Source organism: Neophocaena asiaeorientalis, unplaced genomic scaffold (genome assembly GCF_003031525.2).
Source record: "Neophocaena asiaeorientalis asiaeorientalis breed wild unplaced genomic scaffold, Neophocaena_asiaeorientalis_V1.1 scaffold629, whole genome shotgun sequence".
NCBI lineage: Eukaryota > Metazoa > Chordata > Mammalia > Artiodactyla > Phocoenidae > Neophocaena > Neophocaena asiaeorientalis.
The window spans coordinates 4,200,598-4,218,989 of record NW_020175468.1 but is presented as its reverse complement, the minus strand read 5'-3'; the positions used below and the strand labels follow the sequence as shown (position 1 = coordinate 4,218,989).

General features: G+C 49.9%; 2 protein-coding genes across 2 annotated transcripts; both read left to right on the top strand.

Moving 5' to 3' along the window:
* The first annotated feature begins 2,612 nt into the window (after nt 1–2,612).
* On the top strand, nt 2,613–3,224 carry PNMA8C (PNMA family member 8C). The gene has a single exon (XM_024768250.1). It carries the CDS (start codon nt 2,613–2,615, stop codon nt 3,222–3,224), a length of 612 nt encoding a protein of 203 aa, XP_024624018.1.
* Nucleotides 3,225–15,137: 11,913 nt separating this feature from the next.
* On the top strand, nt 15,138–17,386 carry CCDC8 (coiled-coil domain containing 8 subunit of 3M complex). The gene has a single exon (XM_024768568.1). The coding sequence runs from the start codon at nt 15,852–15,854 to the stop codon at nt 17,190–17,192; it is 1,341 nt and encodes a 446-aa protein (XP_024624336.1). The 5' UTR covers nt 15,138–15,851; the 3' UTR covers nt 17,193–17,386.
* The last annotated feature ends 1,006 nt before the right edge of the window (nt 17,387–18,392 follow it).

Sequence of the window (18,392 nt, the reverse complement as noted above, 5' to 3'; positions counted from 1 at the left end):
AAGTGGAAATGTTGGATCATATGGTTGATCTGTTTTTCATTTTCTGAGGAACCTCCATACTCTTTTTCATAGCAGCTGCACCAAGTTACATTCCCCAAGGCAAATATTTATGACCTTCCCACCATAATAGCTATTCCGTCACTTCTGTTATCTAAATCTCATGCAAATTTCCTTTTAGACAACTCTAACCCAGAGCCACCAGGGGAAAGGTGTTCTAGGATACATAGGCCCAACTTAGCTAAGTTGGACAGAACTAAATTGCCACACAGCCCAGAGGGGGACAGCAGCCTACCCAAGGTCACACAGCAACTGTATGATGGAACAGGAACCAAGCCAGGTGACCCAATAGGGCACTTTCTTCTCAGGGAACAGCATAGTGTTATATGAGGTTAAATGTTCAGGCCCAGGCGTCAGGGTGCCCGAGGAAGGAAGTCTAGCTTTGTCATTCATTAGCTATGTGGCCTTAGGTAACTGAATTAATCTCTCTGATCCCCAGTTTTCTTGCCTATAAAATTGGGGACATTAATAATACCCCTTCATAGGGTTGCTGTAAAATGAAATGCGTGTGCAGAGTTTAGCATGGTGCCGGGCACATTATGAGAGCTTGTGGCAGGCGTGACTGTGTACACTGTTATTTCCAATTCCCCTGCACTTCTACGTGCATGGGTGACTGTACTCCCCCACCTCCCGGAAGTTAGGTGTGGTCATGTGACTTGCTTTGGCCAATGAAATATGAGCAAAAGTCACATGTAGCTTCCTGGTGGAAGTATTGAAATGCTGGTGCATGAGTCCCTCTGCTCTCTATTCCCTTGCTGTGGTAGTCATGGGAGCACACGATGACTTGGAAATAAAAAAGCAGCCTGCATCACTGAACCACAGCATGAAGGGGGTTGCCCTGAGAGGTCTCTGTGATTCTCTCAGCTCTGCCTTCCTCTGGAAGTAGAATTCATCCTCAAGATGGCTTCGCTCGTGGTTCCCAGATGGCTTCCTGCAGCTCCCATATTTATTCTTTCACATCTAGGGGGAAAGAGAGGGTATTCTTCCTCATAACTAGTCACAAAACTCCTGAGCGTCTTTCTGATTGGACTAAGTCCATGTATCCAGCCCTTAACCAATCTCCATGACCAGGGAGATAGAATGCACTGATTGGCGTGGGCCTGGGTTACCTGGGTGACCACTTCTGAACCAATCACTGTGGCAAGGGGGTGGGATTATGCTGATTAGTTCAAACCCTTCAGTGCCCATCCCTGGAGCTGGGAGTTTGGAGGGTGTCAGTCTGATTCAAACTTATGGCTTTTATTACTGGGGTGGTAAGAGGAGAAATGGCCATTGTGAAGGTGAACACGTGTGCAGGACATTTCTTTTTCCTTTTAAAAAATATATTTGAAACAGTCACAAACTTATAGGAAAGTTGCATGTATGGTACAGAGAACTTCCCCCCCACCAACGGTTTTGAGAGTAAATTGCAAATCTGGTACCCTATCATCCCTGAATATTGTAGTGGGTGTGTCCTACAAACAAGGACATTCCACGGTAAAGATACTTTTTTTCCCTTTGATTCATACATTTTATATGAGACAGCATAATAGCCCACATTCTTCCACCAAACTTTCCATCTACCCGTTTACTTATATCCACATAGATTCATGGATTCTTGTTTTATTTAAGGGGTTATGATCTGTTGCGCTCATTTTTAATGTTGATGCTCAAAATGTCCCAGATTTGGCCAGCGGGAGCCCTTCAGGCTGGCTCTATGCCCTTCCACCTGTTCCCATCATTCTTTGAGCATTTCCTTACTTTCTGACCCCAAAAATGTTCCCAAAATGGCTGAGCGCCCGAAATGGCTCTTCTTGTATCTTCCCTGTCCCCCGACCCCTAGAATCAGCCATTTTCTCAAGGGAGAAGAGAGGGTCCTTCTGAAGGCGGGTGGCTGACCCCTCACCCTTGAATGACTCCCCTCAGATTCAGATTTAAATGCGGCGGGCCGGGCCAATGGCAGAGGCAATGCTCTAGCAGTTGCCATGGTGACCGCTGAGCTGCAGAGCGGAAGGAGGTGGTGATGTCACTGTGGGAGCAAGTGCAGCGCTCACATCCTTGTCTCAGCCAGGTTACAGGGCAGTGAGGGTAGCCTCTGGGCCAGCGGCAAAGAACAAGCCGCCCTGCCCGCCGGGCACCCTCGCAGGACACCCCGGTGACAGCAGCCCCGGGGCGATCAGCCGTCCCAGATCTGCTGAGACTGACAGGACCTGCGAGACCTTTGAGGACCACCGCCAGAAAGAGGGACCAGCATCTTCATATGCGCTCTGGTGCGGCCTTGCCTAGGACTCAGGATCCACGAGCTAGCCGGCAGACACCCACCCCTGCTTCACACTCTGTAAGTCCCTAGGAATTCCCAAGAGCCCCCTGGGAGGGAGGTTACAGAAGGCTGGCCACTGTGCAGCCCTGTGGGCAGGGCCTGGGGCATCTTTGGCTGAGGTGGACAAACTAGGCCCCGTGAGGCCTCTCTCTTTGCCTTGGGAAGGGGTCATGGCATCCTGGATAACGTTTTGGATTCCCGAGGCAGCTCAGGTGTGCACCATCGGGCATACTGCTGCCTCAGAGAGCTGGGCAAGATGCTTTTCGGCGTCAAGGACATTGCACTGTTGGAGCATGGGTGCAAGGTTTTTGAGGTGGACAGTTACAAGTCTCTGATGATCCTGGGTATCCCGGAAAACTGCAACCATGAGGAATTCGAAGAGATCATACAGGCCTCCCTAAAACCTCTGGGTAAGTTCAAAGTGGCTGGGAAGGCCTTTGTGGAAGAAGAGAGATCCAAGGCCGTCATCATTAGGCTGGCAGAGGACATCAATTATGCCGTGAGCCCCAGGGAGATCAAGGGCAAGGGCGGCCTGTGGAGAGTGGTCTACATGTCCCGGAAGCAGGATATCGAATTCCTGACCAAGCTGAACCTCTTCCTGCAGAGCCAGGGCAGGACGGTGCAAGATGTAGCCTGGGTCCTAAGGCAGGAACTGTGCCCGACAGTGACGGGCCCCAGAGAGCTTCCTGTCAGAAACTGCTATGAGCCTGGGCCAGGGGAGAAACCGGGGCCTGGGGCCACTGCTGCAGTGGACAGAGTGCCACCTCTGGACTCCACGAAGGAGAGCAAGGCGGGAGACGGCAAGAAAGGCAAGCGGAAGCACAAGAAAAACCGTCGACGACACCATGCATCTGACAGGAAGCTGTGAGGTGACCTGGGGTGGGCGTCAACTGAGTGGGTGTGGGTGGTGACTTGGAAAGGTGGGTGCCCTCTGAGTAAGTTCGCGGGAGATGAGTTACCCAGTCAAGGGAGTGGGTGACGTTTCAGTAAGAATGGGTAACATCTGACTAGTGTGAGCGAAGGTGGGTATTTTTATCTGAGTTAACTTGCGGGTGACATCTGAGCAGGTGTGGTTAAGACTTAGTTGAGTGTGAGTCACTCATCCATTCATTCTACAGATGTGCATTGCACACCTACTATGTCCCAGGCACTGTTCTAGGAGCTGGGGATACAGAACGGAGCAAATCCAATGCAACTTTCTGCCTTCACGGCACTCATAGTGAGTGGGTAGCTTCTGAGTTACTTGGGTACATCTGAGTGCGAGTAGGTACCATTTGAGCAGAGTGGATAATATCTGGTTGAGTATGGATCATTCATTCATTCAACAAATATTTCCTGGGCACCTGCGGTGTACCAGACACTATTCCACGCACTGGGAATACACCGGGGCACAAAACGGACCCAAACCTTGCCCTCGCGGCACTCATATTAAATATTTGAGTAGGTGCGGGTAACATCTCAGTTGTTTTTTGAATACTTCAATATATATGAGTGAGCGTGGGTACCATTTGATATGTGGGTAGCATCACATCACTTGAGTAAGCTCAAGTGGGTAATATTTGAGTAGCTGTGCGCAACACTTAAGAGTGTGGGAGTGACACCTGAGTATGCGTGTGGGTATTATTTGAGTGGGTGAGGGTAACTTCAGAATGAGGAAGAGTTTCAAATATCCGCATACAAAGTCTAACAACCCGGAGGCGCCGCAGGACCAGATGCGCAGTCGCAGTCGGAGCCGAGCAGCGAGTCAGACTGTTGCCATGGAGACCGCGGGCCGCTTGCAGCGACTGCGAAAACACGTGTTTGCGGGAAATGGAAGAGGAGAAATGGGGCTCGGAATTTCAAGGTTTTGCAGAAGGTCTCTTACCAGAGTTGAGGAACAGTCAAGGAGGAAGAACACGTCAGGGAGATCTGTTCCGTGCTCGGGAGAAAGGCCACTATCCCCTTCGCCATGCCCGGCGGCTTGATGTTGGGGACAAACCCTCTTGCTGGGTGTGAATTGCGGGGATGAGGCCCAGACCCCTCCAGCTTTGGGCTCTGCTGTAAATCCTGTCATCGCAAAGTTTAGACCTGTTTTTGTCGGGTTTTTTTGTTTGTTTGTTTTTGTTTTTGTTTTTTTGCGGTTCGCGGGCCTCTCACTGCTGTGGCCTCTCCCGTTGCAGAGCACAGGCTCCGGACGCGCAGGCTCAGCGGCCATGGCTCACGGGCCCAGCCGCTCCGCAGCATGTGGGATCTTCCCGGACCGGAGCACGAACCCGCGTCCCCTGCATCGGCAGGCGGACTCTCAACCACTGCGCCACCAGGGAAGCCCTGTTTTTGTCTTTTATAAGGATGTACCTCGAATGTGCCTCTGGCATAAACTTGTCCGGCGTAGGCTACTCTTTTGCACGAGGCAAGCAGAAACCATGACTGAGAAAGTGAGCTGTCTCCTCGCCACGTCTGAGGACCTCACTTCTCTGTGCGTGACTCTGAAAAAAAGCTGTCACTGTTCTCTACATGCTGGGTCTCCCTTACAGGAATGGTCAGGCGTGGGACATTTCCGCTCTGATTGGTGCCTGGGGTGAGGGTATGAGTCTCCCCAAATTAAATCTCAGAAGCTCTAACTTGTGCTCAACTCCCTAAAGAACAAAAGGCAAGACTTCCAGGGATGGTCAAAAGGAGGTAATAATTAAGAGGTCACCGTCAACAATGATCAATGTACAGCACTAACGTATAGTCCCCAAGTTTATAAGCTGAGTCTCCCAGAATGGTGAGGAAAGACCACAACAAAACAACAATCAAGTAAAATACAAGTGTCTGTGGGTAGACAGAACACCTGCTCAGGATGTCTGACCTGTGAGTTTGCAAACTTCCATTAGTTCAGGGATTTGCAAAGGTTTGAGCTGAACTTCTTATTTATTTATTTATTTTAAAATTTTATTTATTTATTTATGGCTGCATTGGGTCTCTGTTGCTGCGCGTGGGCTTTCTCTAGTTGCGGCGAGCGGGGGTTTCTCTTTGTTGCAGTGCGTGGGCTTCTCATTGCAGTGGCTTCTCATTGTGGAGCCTGGGCTCCAGGTGCACGGGCCTCAGCATTCGTGGCTCGCAGGCTCAGTAGTTGTGGCACACGGGCTTAGCTGCTCCGCGGCATGTGGGATCTTCCGGGCCAGGGCTTGAACCCGTGTCCCCTGCATTGGCAAGCAGATTCTTAACCACTGTGCCACCAGGGAAGCCCCGAACTTCTTTTTAAAAATGCAGTTTACACACAGAGAGACAGGCTCAGATTCTTACCTACCAAACTGTAGTGGTGGAGGCTCCCCAATGTATTACGATGGTGGGCGTCAGTCATGTCTGTGAATTCCAGCATCCAAACCCCTTTCTTATTTCTGCAAGGCTACCCCATTTTGCCCTGCTCGCAGAGCCAAAAGGTGGAGGGCACCCCACCTTGGCAGCCAGGATGCAGACAAGCCTCCCACCCTCAGGCAGTTAGAAACTCCCGTTAGGTCCTTGCATTCGCAGCAGGTGTCAAGACAGAGGAATTTTTAGAGTTTACTTGCTTTGACATGACCTAAGACCTTGAAGACCCTGATTTCTGTCCATTCCCCAAGCTGGCTTTCTACCATCAGCCTTGACATCATTTGTCTTGTGCAAGGGTTGGGATAAAGCTTTTCCTGCCACCCTCACACAGGTATGTGAACTTCTTGCAAATGCATCCATGGTCTAGAAGTTTGTAGCTCTGTCCTGATCTTTGTATCCCTTGCCAATTTCCAACCTGGGCATACTCACTGACAGAATATTGTACTATTTTGTTTCTGTTTCCTGAGAATCTGAGCTTAAATAAAGGCTACACAAAACCTCAGGCACATTCATTTATGGCATCTGCTTTTCTCCCATCAAGGCGCAATCATTGTATAGCAACAAACGACATTGTGACATTTCTTATCATCGTATTTCAGTATTAAGATGGCATTTATGCTTCTTGTGGGTTTGGGGTGTTTCCCATACAAGATTCACGTTTGCACACACAACGTGAGTGGTTGCTCAAGGCTGTCCATAAAACCCAAATCTCCTACCACTTCTCTTTCAAGTTTTTCTGGAGCAGTTGAAGAGTTTCCTGAGATTGTACTTCAAACTTGCATAAAGTGGTGACCATTTGAAGCTACTTATCTGTGTGGGTCAAGACATGGCTGGCACACAGAAAACTCCAAGTAAATTGGATGTGCTGGCTGAGGGAAGGCTGCAGGTGGCCTTGGTAAATCCGCATTTTCAAACGTAGGTTCAATTAAAACTCTTCATTGTTCTTTGTGGTTGATGCTATATCATACAAATATGAACTTATAAGATAAATGGATGTGAATGCAATCACTGCATGCTCTTTGATATGTTGGGGGATCCGTGGTAGATTTAATTTGGAAAAACAATCTGGTTGCTAAAAAAGATACTCTGAAAATCACTTCCATGGGTTGCCTGAAGTTTTCCAGGGCTGCATTGTTTTTAAAAGGGCTGTTATCAGATCTCATGGCCAAGAGAACACAAAACACACAGCTTTTTTCTATCTCACTGGCTTCCAGTGGCTGATGGGAAAAGTGAAACAATTTATCTGGAATAAAAACAATAACAGCTATCCTGTGTTCCAGGCACTGTGCAGAGTCCTTCATATTCATTAATTCATTGTATCTTCCCATCCCTTGAGGTATGGGACTATAGGTCCACAACCCCTGATTCAAAACCCTCGGGCCAGGTGTGGTTCAGAATTCAGAGTGTTGGGTTTTAGAAAAGTGATACAGAGACTATATCTTATATTGTGTAATTCACCCCCAGGGGGGATTTGGGCAGCGCCCATAATCATATCCATTAGTATTCTAATAGTAGAGAAATACTGACCTTAAATGAAATAAATTAAAACTGTAAGTAGCCTCATGTCAGTCTAGATTTTGCTTCCAATTTTTTTTCATTTTTTGGATACATTTTTTGGTGCAAAGCTTTCAGAGCTTTTTGGATTTCAGAAGAGGAGCTAAGTGTTTATGAACTGTCATTTTATCGTGACCATCTTCTCATTCTATGGCTGAAGAAAGCGATGCTCAGAAAGGTTAAGTGACTTGCCTAAGGCCACACAGGAAAGCTCAAAAGAAATTGAAGCCCAGGTCTTTCTGACTACAGTCTGTGCCCTAACACAGATCCCAAGAAAAGGGGACAGGTCACACCACAGTGAGGGGGGCGGGGCACACGAGGAAGCTCCAGGATTGGTCAGGAGGCAGAGGGAGAGGGAGGGGGGAACCGCGGACAAGAACTTTATTATGGTTTCTTCAGGGAAGGAATGGGTGAGGCAGGGAAGGCAGGCTCAGGATTGGCTAGTCTGAATAATTTCAGCAGGCTCTGGGGTAAAGGGGCTGTCCCTAGGTGTCTGGGACCTGGCCCCGGAGTGAATAGGGTAGGTGGATGGTGGCCCAGAGTGTGAGGGCTTAATAAAGAAGGTAGCTGGGGGCACGGGCTCTGGATTGTTTGCATTTGAAGAACACGTTCAAGGACAAGCATTGTTCCCTTTCTCTAGGAACTGCCTAACCCTGGGAAGGGCAGCCCCTCAAGGGTCAGCAAGTCCCCAGATGTCAAAGCATCAGAGTACAGAAAATACAAGACATGGTTAATACAGAGTGGAACTAAATTCCTCTAATCTGCTGGCTCGTTAGGCAACCTGCCAGTTAAGGCAGCAGAAGCCTCTGTCTGGTGTATGGAGGTTGGAGGTGAGGAACAGTGTTGGACGGTTGGCCTGGGTATGAGTCCCGCCTCCTCCACTTCCCAGAACGTGAGTCTGGGCAAGCCTCTTATCCCCCTGTGCCTTGGGTTGCTTATCTGTAAAATGGGGCTAGTAGTAACCTATTTCACCAGGTTTGGGGGAGGAGTAAATCTGTTCAGACATATAAAGGACTTAGCACAGTGGCTGAGAGGGGGAAGCTGTTAAGTGTTGGCCATTGGGATCCTGGATCCAGTGACAGCTGCGTTTTGCGTTGACAAAGAACACAGTCTGGTTTTAGAGCTCAGATTCCTGAACTTGATAAAAGCGTACCCAGCTCCCACAGCAGACTATGTGTTCTCTGTGTGCTGACAAAAGGCTGCTTCAGAATGGGATGCCGAAAGGCAGACTGGTGAATCCACCAAGGTCATGACCTTCGGAAGACAGTACCCACAGTTCCCTGGCATCAACAGGGCACACAATGGAAGGGGTGTCAAAGGATTTGGAGCTACACAGTCCTGGGTTCAATTCTTGATTCTGCTACCTGTTTAGCCGTGTGTCTTCAGGGAGCCAACTTCACCTCTCTGGGCCTTAGTTTCTTTATCTGTAAAGTGGGGCTAATGCTACCCATGCTTCAGATTCTTTGCAACAGAGAGAGTATACAGCTTGCAGTGAAAAACGTAGGCTCTGAAACATTCATAGGAGCTTTAGTCATAAAGCTGCTAGAACCCAGATCTCCACTGAGGAGTGAATGGATAAATCGTGGAGTATTCACTCAATAAATGATTACATAGCAACTAAAAGGAATGATCTACAGATACAGCAACACAGATGAATTCCCAAATCATGATGTTGAGTGAAAGAAGCCAAACAAAAAGGACACATTGTATGATTCTTTTGATATAAAACTCTAAAAACAGCAACACTTATAGGACAGAAATCAGATCAGTGGTTGGGGGTAGGCAGAGGTGACGGCCATAAACGGTACAAGGGGAGTTTTGGGGATGATGGAAGGGTTCTGTATCTTGATGGTGGTGATGGTGACTCTAAAACTTACCACAATGGACATTTAAAAAGGTTACGTTGTATAAGATATAAAGTATACTTTCAATAAAACTGACTTAATGAAATAAAGAGTGGGGCGGTCTGGAGGTGGGCTGCCTGGGTAAAGTACTTCATTTTCGTGCCTCAATTTCCTCATCTGTGAAATGGGTTGATAGTAATCGTACCTATTGTTGAGGGTGATCATGAAGACTCAAAAAGATGCTATCTGAAGATCAAGTGCTCAGTACGGGGGAGGCGATTTTACAGGAAAGTTCAGTGTGAGATATGTGAATGCCAAAAGTTTCATAGACTCCTGAGAGAAGGGAGGTCTAACCATTGGAACGCCCTCGTGTGAGGCTGGCGACGAGGGGCAGGCAGCAGACAGAAGCTCTGCAGGCTGGGGTGGGGGGCATTTAAAAACATTTCCAAGGTTCCCATGACCCAAAACTGACTCCTGGGGATCAGGACACTGCACAATAATTCTTTCACTTCAGGAATAATTATTCTTTTTCTTTGCGGTACGCGGGCCTCTCACTGTCGTGGCTTCTCCCGTTGCGGAGCACAGGCTCCGGACGCGCATGCTCAGCGGCCATGGCTCACGGGCGCAGCCGCTCCGCGGCATGTGGGATCTTCCTGGACCGGGACACGAACCCGCGTCCCCTGCATCGGCAGACGGACTGTCAACCACTGCGCCACCAGGGAAGCCCCAGGAATAATTATTCTTGAGAGACAAGGTCAAGGAATAAAACTCGAATGCTTTAATTTGGAGTTTTCTTCAGTCCTGCCAGAGAGAAGTCCAACATCAAGGTGTTGGCAAGGCTGAGCTCCCTCCAGAGGCTCTAGGGAAGACTTCCTTGCCTCTTCCAGCTTCTGATGACTCCAGGTGTTCCTCGGCTTGTGGCCCCATCACTCCAGTCTCTGTCACCATCTTCACATGGCCTCCTCCGATTCTGTACCTCTTTTCTGTGTCTCTGTCATCTGCTTCCTCTGCTTCTCTCTTATAAGGACATTCCTGATGGTAGTTTTTGGGTCCACCCAGATAATCCATGGCAATCTCATCTCAAATCTTTACTTACATCTGCAAAGACCCTTTTTCCAGATAAAGCACCATTTTCCAATTCCAGGGATGAGGACCTGAAATCTTTGGGTAGATATTATTCAACCTGAGAGCCCCCCGCGCCCTTTAAAGGGCTCCTCTATGTTGCTAAAATTGGACAAACCGTAATTTCCGATCTGGTTCTTCGCTGCTACTGTGGTACATCCAGTTGGTCAGGTTCCTCTAGGGACATTCAGTTCCTCACCTACTTCTGTCCATCCTTACCAGCCATCACGTCTGTCAGAGTCATTTGGAAAGATTTTTAAATGTAGTACCCCACCCCCACCCTAAGACATTCTGATCCAGTAGGTTGGACTCAGGAAACTGGGATTTCTAAAACTCTTCCCAGTGATTCTAATGTGCAACCAGATTTGAGAATCACTGCTTTAGAGAAATGTGCCACATGAATAAGTGAATGAATGAATGATTCTTTAAATATACGGCTGCTCTAACTACCAGCTTTGCTTCCATACTCACCAAAAGCCTTCAGATTTGGGATTGGGGAGGGTGGGAGGGGAGATCGACCCAATTATGTGGTTGGAGTGTGGGCCACAAGGCTGCTTCCTGCTGTATGTGTTGAGGACCTACTATGTGCTGTCACTTAACCCAGTGATATCTGGTTCAAAAGTGTGGATAATTTATATCCTGTTCATTCTAGATAGGGATCTGATTTCGGGACATTTAGGACAAATCTGGTGACTGTGCCAGAGTTACAAATGTCACCTGGGAGAGAAGTCTTCGGGGATTGCCCGCCAACCTTGTTCCCTACCCACAACCACCACAGGCAACAGGGCGAATAAAGGAGGCTTAAGAGTATGGGGCTGGAGGGACTTCCCTGGCAGTCCAGTGGTTAAGATTCTGCACTTCCACTGCAGGGGGCACAGGTTCGACCCCTGGTCAGGGAACTAAGATCCCACATTATTTAAAAAGAGTATGGGGTGGGACTTCCTTGGTTGTCCAGTGATTAAGCCTTCCCCTTCCAATGCAGGGGGTGTGGATTCGATCCCTGGTGGGGGAGCTGAATCCCACATGCCTGCAACCAAGGAGCCAAAACAGAATTAATATTGTAACAATTTCAATAAAGACTTAAAAAAAAAGAAGTAGGAGGCTGGAATCTAAGAATCCTGAGTGATTCAAAGTTCTGCCACTTCTTAGCTGTGTGGCTGCCTTTGGCCTCAGTTTTTCTCATCTGAAACATGGGAATAATACTTGTTTAGGAGGGGTTGTGGGATTAAAAGAGAAAATGCACAGGGTTAGGGGTAAAGTAGGTGCTCAATAAAAATGAATTATTATCAGTATTATTACATTCCAGGCTTGAGGGCTTATGCAAAGATGAAAGCTGCTGAGAAACAAGAAAACTGAGATCGATCTGCTTGTACTGATATGGAAAGACTTCAAGACATGCTACTAAGTGAAAAAAGCAAGTTTATAGCACTAGATCTATAATCCCCTCATTCATTCATTCAACAAATACTTTGAGCCCCGATCAGCACTGTTCTAGATTCTGCAAATTCAGCAGCGAACAAACTAGACAAATATCCCTGCTGTCATGGGGCTAGTTCTAATAGGGTGAGACAATGAATAAATAAGAAAATACGAGGAAGTGGTAAATGATGTGATGAAAATAATTCAGGATCATGTTAAAAATCCTCATGGGTTAAATTCTAAAATTACCCATGCCAGCATTTTTTTTTTAGAAAAAAAAGTACAGAGGCATTTAACTGTGGTTACTTTGGGGGGAGAGGCTGCAGGCTTGGGACTGGGGGAGGGAGACTTGTTTTTCATTTTAGCCTTTCTGTAAACTTCAGCATTTTCTTAAGTGTGTGTGTGTGTTACTTTTATTAATTTTTTTTAAAGTGGCAACCAAGTGTAGCTGGGTAGAGAGAGTTGAGCCATGTTTTGTTTTCTTCCTCCATTCTTTTTGGATTTTTCATTTCTTTTAAACAAGTATAGAAGTAGGAGCTATAATTATCGGTTTTTTCTGGGGCGGCTGGAGAATCTCTCCTGCCAGAGAGCTGGGTAATCTAAATCACCCACAGCGGAACTGCTCAGGGGTTGGCAATTTTTGTAACAATGTTGAACATTTGAGGGTTTTATTTCTAGGATAATCCTCCCCCCCCCACCCACCCCCAAACACAATTTTTACCAGTTACAAAACCCAATGCCTCATCTGCGAGGCCATTCCCACGTGGAAGCCTTGAGTTATCAGAGTTGGATTCTTAAGCCAACATTCCTCAACCAGAGGTGTCGCAGAAATTTTTAGTTTCGGACCTCTACAAAGCAGCTTCTCAGGGAAGCTGATTTGTGGGATCAGGCCGAGGGAAGTAATAAGAGGCTGAGAGGAGTGGCTACCTTGCTCCGCCCTCCGCCTCCGCCCACCCCCTCAGAGCGGACCAGCGGGAAGGAGTGCATCTTCCTCGTTGCCATGGAGAACGCTGGGAGGCGGGGAGAGAAATTGTGCAAGAGGGAGGGGCGCAGTGGCGGGAGGCCCGGTGAAGGGGTGACCCCGGCGGCTGGGATGGAGCTTGTGAGAGGAGGAGGAGAAAATCCAGCGAAGCCTAACGACCCGGCCCTGCAAAAGCAAAAACAACCCGAATGAGCCAATAACTGTGAAAAGGTCTCAGCGAGACCTTAACCATCCCCCGCCCCCCCCAAGCATCTTTCTTCCTTCCTTCTTTCCCTAAACATCTGCCTGCTTCCTTCAAGAGTGAAATAAAATCACACGTGGTGAGTTAGTTACACGTGTTCATTTTTATACTTTTATATTAAAGTCATTAGTTTACAGGTTTTGTTGTTGCGATATTTCTTTTAACAGTTCTAGTTCGTTATAATTGGTCTCCGTTGTAATCCCATGGATGCAATTCTATGCGTTGAAAAACTATCCTGAAAAGGGTCTATGGCACAGAAAGGGTTAAGGATTCCTGGACTGGAGGGCCCAGAAGAGGGTGGAGGCCAACTAGTAGTTTGGGGGTGGCAGGCAGTGTGACCTTTCTAAAATGATGACCTTTGAGGTGTAGGAGATTGCCAAGAGGAAGTGGGAGCAGAACATTTTGGGTGTCCGGAACAGCAAGTGCAAAGTCCCTGAGGTGGCAGTAAGCCTGTGTGTTGGATGAACAGTTAGGAGGCAGGTGTGGCTGGAGTGGAGTGAGGAGGAGAGGAAGAGAGAGGGAAGTGGGGAGATTTAATAGGGCTTCGAGGGCCTCAGAGTTACCCGGGGAAGCTTTGCAAATCCTGGTCAACACGTCCCAGGGATCCTGACGCACTATGTCTGTGGCCAAGTCTGAGGACCTTCAATTTAATTTAACTTACTTTAATGAACATTTCTTTTTTGGCCCCGCCGCAGGGTTTGTGGGATCTTAATTCCCCGACCAGGGATTGACCCGCGCCCTTGGCAGTGAAAGCGCAGAGTCCCAACCACTGGACCTCCCGGGAATTCCCTTAATGAACATTTTCGATTGCTAAAAATCTAAGGAATCCCAAAGGATATAGAGTGAAAAGTACATGTCTCTGCCACCTCTGGGGGTCCCTAGTCCCCCTCCCCAGACACAGCCACTTTGGGCGGTACTTATATATGTGATGAGTAAACACATGCACCTAGACCCTTCGCACGCGTACACGCTCACACACACACACGTCAGACTGTTTCAGATTCAAATCCAGGTTCCAATACTTCCTGGCCATGTGACCTTGAGCAAGTGATTTTATTTCCTCAGCTATAAAATGGGAATGATCATCATATTACCTGTGTCATAATGTTTTGGTGAGTTAATTTCATGAGTTAATTCGTAGAGAGCACTTAGAAAGATGGCTAGTACATAGGAAGTGCTCCATAAAAGGTGACTATTCTCAGTCACTTCTTTTTTTTCATAGCTGCCTAGTATATATCACTTTAAGAACAGAGCTGTACAGTTTAGTCAATTACTACTAATGAACAATTAGGTTCATTTGAGACAGGCTGGGACCTGGGACCCTTTGCTGCAGTGCTGCCATGCTTGCACCTGGACACACGGTCTCCTCCAGCAACAGAATACAAGGAAACTATATGGGACTAAAAATAACTGCATGCATGCGCAGTTAGGGCAAATGCTGGACAAAAGATACCAAAAAATCCAACTGCCACTTTTGAAGAGCCCAGAACAAAAGCAGGGGGTCTGGAGCAAAAGCAGGGTACTGCGCCCGCCCCCTGCACACACCATCACCTAAGGGGTGGGCAAACCACCTAAGCCACCGCTCCAGCCGGACTCCTGGACACACCCTTACCCTCACCCCATATAAGGATCTCCCCCGGGAGCGAGCCAGCAAGAAAACCTGTTGTTTGTTCTCGCTCCCCCCTGCTGCCGCAGGGGCCCCAATAAAGCCTTGCCTGAATTTCTTGTCTGGCCTCTGATCAATTTCTATTGATGAAGGAGGTCAAGGACCCTGGTCGGTAACACATTCACTCACTCAAAAATATTTCTTGGGCACCTACTGTGTGCCAAGCTCCACACTGCGGTTGGTGCAGAAAGACCCTGGTACCAAGGTCTCAACCCACACATCTCGGTATATAGGTAGGAACTGCTGGTACCACAAGTCACGCGATTTTAAAACGGTAATATATACAGTGCCAATGGCTTTCAAAGGGACTGTCCCATTAGCACGCCCACCTTCAGGGCTTGGCTGGAACCCGCACGTTTAGGATGGCAGGTTTGGGAACTGCTGCCTTTCCTGGGGTAAGGTGCTGACGTGGGCTTGGGCTTTGGCGCAGGCGTTCAGCTTGGAAGATAGGGCCCCTGAGAGGCCCGGGGCGCGGCCACACCCCTGTGGGGGAGGGGAGCGAGGGCGTCCCGAAGGGAGTGGACAGCCCCCTTGTCAGTCTTCCCGAGTCCCGGAGTGTAAGATGAGAAGGGGGTAGGTGGGCCTCATCCTGGGGGAAGGCGAGGAGGAGCTTCCTGCGCGCGCGCGCTCCTAGGCATTGAGCGCTCGGGCTGGGAGGTGGGAGGTGCGTCAAGGTCGGCCTGGACCGGGGTGGCAGCCTGCCTAGGGGCGGGAGACCCTCCTGGGGAGCTGGGCTGCGGCCTCCAAGCGCCTCGGCCATATTGAATAGCCACGGCTGAGACTTCTTTGTCTGCGAAGTTCTCCCCCAAGTTCCAGGCACGTCCCTGGAGCAGGAAGAGCCACCGGGCAGCCCCTGTATCGCAGCTGCAGCCGGGACACCAGTTTGCAGCTTGCGGTGGGCTTGGAGCCTCAGGACTGACCTCATCCCGGCTCACGTAAGCATCCTGGAAATTGATTCCCACCAGTCCTTGAGGGGAGCGGGACTTGATCAAGACCAGACTCGTTGCAGGCGGAGAAATTGGGAGGTGAGACTCTCCCGGCGGCGCCACCGAGACCCCACCCTCACCCCCAAGACTCGGGGCTACGAGTAGTTTGGGCTCATTGCCCCCACCCCAGATTTCACCCTGGAGATTTTAAAGACCCTCGAGAAAAGCCATGTGGGGGGCTGGTTCCCCTGGGGCTTCCTCCCATCCCCCGACTGCCTGATCCTCTGGAGCGTCCCCGACGTCTGCAAAGATGTGGATTTGGACGTCCTCGTGGAAGCCTTGAAGCCTGTGGGGACCTTTAAGAAGATCGGCAAGGTGTTTCGCCGGGAGGAGGACTCCACAGTGGGGATGCTGCAGATCGGGGAGGACGTGGACTATTTGCTCATCCCCCGCGAAGTCAGGCTGGCGGGAGGCGTCTGGAGGGTCATCTCCAAGCCCGCCACCAAGGAGGCGGAATTTCGGGAGCGGCTGATCCAGTTTCTGGAGGAAGAAGGCCGCACCCTGGAGGATGTGGCCCGCATCATTGAGAAGAGCACTCCGCATCCACCCCAACCCCCCAAAAAACCCAAGGGGCCCCGGATGAGGAGAGTCCAGCAGATGGTGACCCCACCTCCCCGGCTGGTTGTGGGCACTTATGACAGCAGCAACGCTAGTGACAGCGAGTTCAGCGACTTCGAGACCTCCAGAGACAAGGGTGACAAGGGCCACAGAGGCACGGGGCGTGGCAGGAAGGTGCGCAAAATGCCTGTCAGTTACCTGGGTAGCAAATTCCTTGGGAGCGACCTGGAGAGCGAGGATGATGAGGAACTGGTGGAGGCCTTCCTCCGGCGAGGGGAGAAGAAGCCCAGCGTGCCGCCAGCCCGCCGCCGGGTGAACCTGCCAGTGCCCATGTTTGAGGACAACCCGGTGCCCCAGCTGTCCAAAGCGGACAGGTGGCGGGAGTATGTCACCCAGGTGTCCTGGGGGAAGCTGAAGCGGAGGGTGAAGGGCTGGGCACCGAGGTCCAGCCCAGGGGTGGGCGAAGCCTGGCAGGCCTCTACCAGGTCGGAGAGGGATGGCGCATCAGTGCCACGCAGCGCCAGCCTGGGGGATAATGTGGGAAATGCAGGAGACGGGCAGGTGCCTGAGAGCCCCCCGAGACGGTGGAGGCCTAAGATCAACTGGGCCTCATTCTGGCATCGCAGGAGAGAGGAAGCAGCAGCCAGGGCTCAGGGGGCAGAGGCTGTAGGTGAGCAGAGAGTGGAGGCCGTAGATAATCAGAGGGTGGAGGCTGTAGATGATCAAAGAGCAGGAGCCATAGCTGTCCAGAGGGCAGAGGCCATGGCTGTCCAGGGGGCAGAGGCTCTGGGTAATCAGAGGGCAGAAATCCCAGCTGTCCAGAGGGTAGAGGATGCAGATAATCAGAGGGCAGAGGCACCAGATGTCCAGGGAGTTGAATCCTCAGCTGCTGGGAGGGCCCTAGGGGTCAGCCCAGTATCTAGGACCCGGAAACAGGTCAAGACAGTGAGGTTCCAGACCCCTGGACGCTTTTCATGGTTTCGAAAGCGCCGGAGAACCTTCTGGTACACTCCCCGGTTGCCCACCCTGCCCAAGAGAGTCCCCAGGGCAGGCGGGGCTAGGAGCCTCAGGGTCCTGAGGGCTGAGGCCAGAGCAGAGGCAGAGCACGGAGAGCAGGAAAACCAGCTGTGAGGAGAGGGCAGGTGGGCCACGGAGGACCTCGCCACCTGCCACAGTATGGGCCGCTCAGGGTGTGTCCCTAACTCCGACACTTGGACAGAGGTGCTATCTCCATACTTGAAAATGGAGGTACAGCAAGGGCTTGGCAGTGCCCCGCACATCTCCTTCTTTGTTTTCTTGTTAAAATTGTGTCTCTCATGCATTGATTTAATTTTGTTTTCTCGTGGCTTGTGGGATCTTAATTCCTGGACTAGGGATTGAACCTGGGCCCGGCAGTGACCGTGCCAAATCCTAACCACTGGACCACCAGGGAATTCCCCATGCATTGATTTTTTTAAAATACAGACTCTTTATAGTAACCCAAGGAATGTAAATAAAGAAACCCATACAACGGGTTCGCATCACCCATGATTTTAACTTCTTCATATGCCATTCTAGGTGCTCAGCTTGAAAAAGGGAGAGAGGTGAGGGAGAAATTCCTTCCTCTTCTCCTTTTTCTTCGCCCTTTCGCCTGCACACTTAAACTCACTGCCTCCTGGAACTTAAAAAGAGGGCGCAGGTCAACATGCAAATAAAAGTGTTTACAAACTTATTTCTTGGCTGTGGACTCGGCAACTGAAGAATGCTCCAGGGTGATTTTGTCATACCCTTGTGTCCCCTCCCCTCCCCCCCTCCACTATGGCGACTTGTGTTTAAGTCACTTTGCTTGCCATCCCCACATTCCTGGGTTCTGCAGGCTTGGTGGGTACAGGGCCCGCAGTTTACATGCTTCGTCACATCTTGGCTACCAAGTACAGAATCATCATCTGGGAAACGTGGCCAGAACGTGGGTTCTGGAGCCCTTTGTGCCAGAGCTGTCAATTGCTGGTGCAGGCTGTGTGGCCCAGGAATCCGTTTTGATCAAGCCCCACAAACATCTCCTGGGGCAGCTTGGCTCCTGGACACATTGAAAAAACTTCATTGCAACAGGAACAGGGCAAAAGGTACGTTGTGGTGTGATAGCAGTATGCTGTGACTGGCCCTTATAATCAGGAGACATCAGGTTGCTACATGCTGTGGGAGCTGGGGGACATTTCTGTGTGTTGTTTTGTGTCCCCTCACCCAACCTCACTGGGGGAAAAACACAGCAAATGACCCTGGCCCAACCTCGATACAGGCAGGAGAAAAGGGAATTCTTGGAGGGAGGTCTGAAGGTCACCTGGGTCCTCCTGA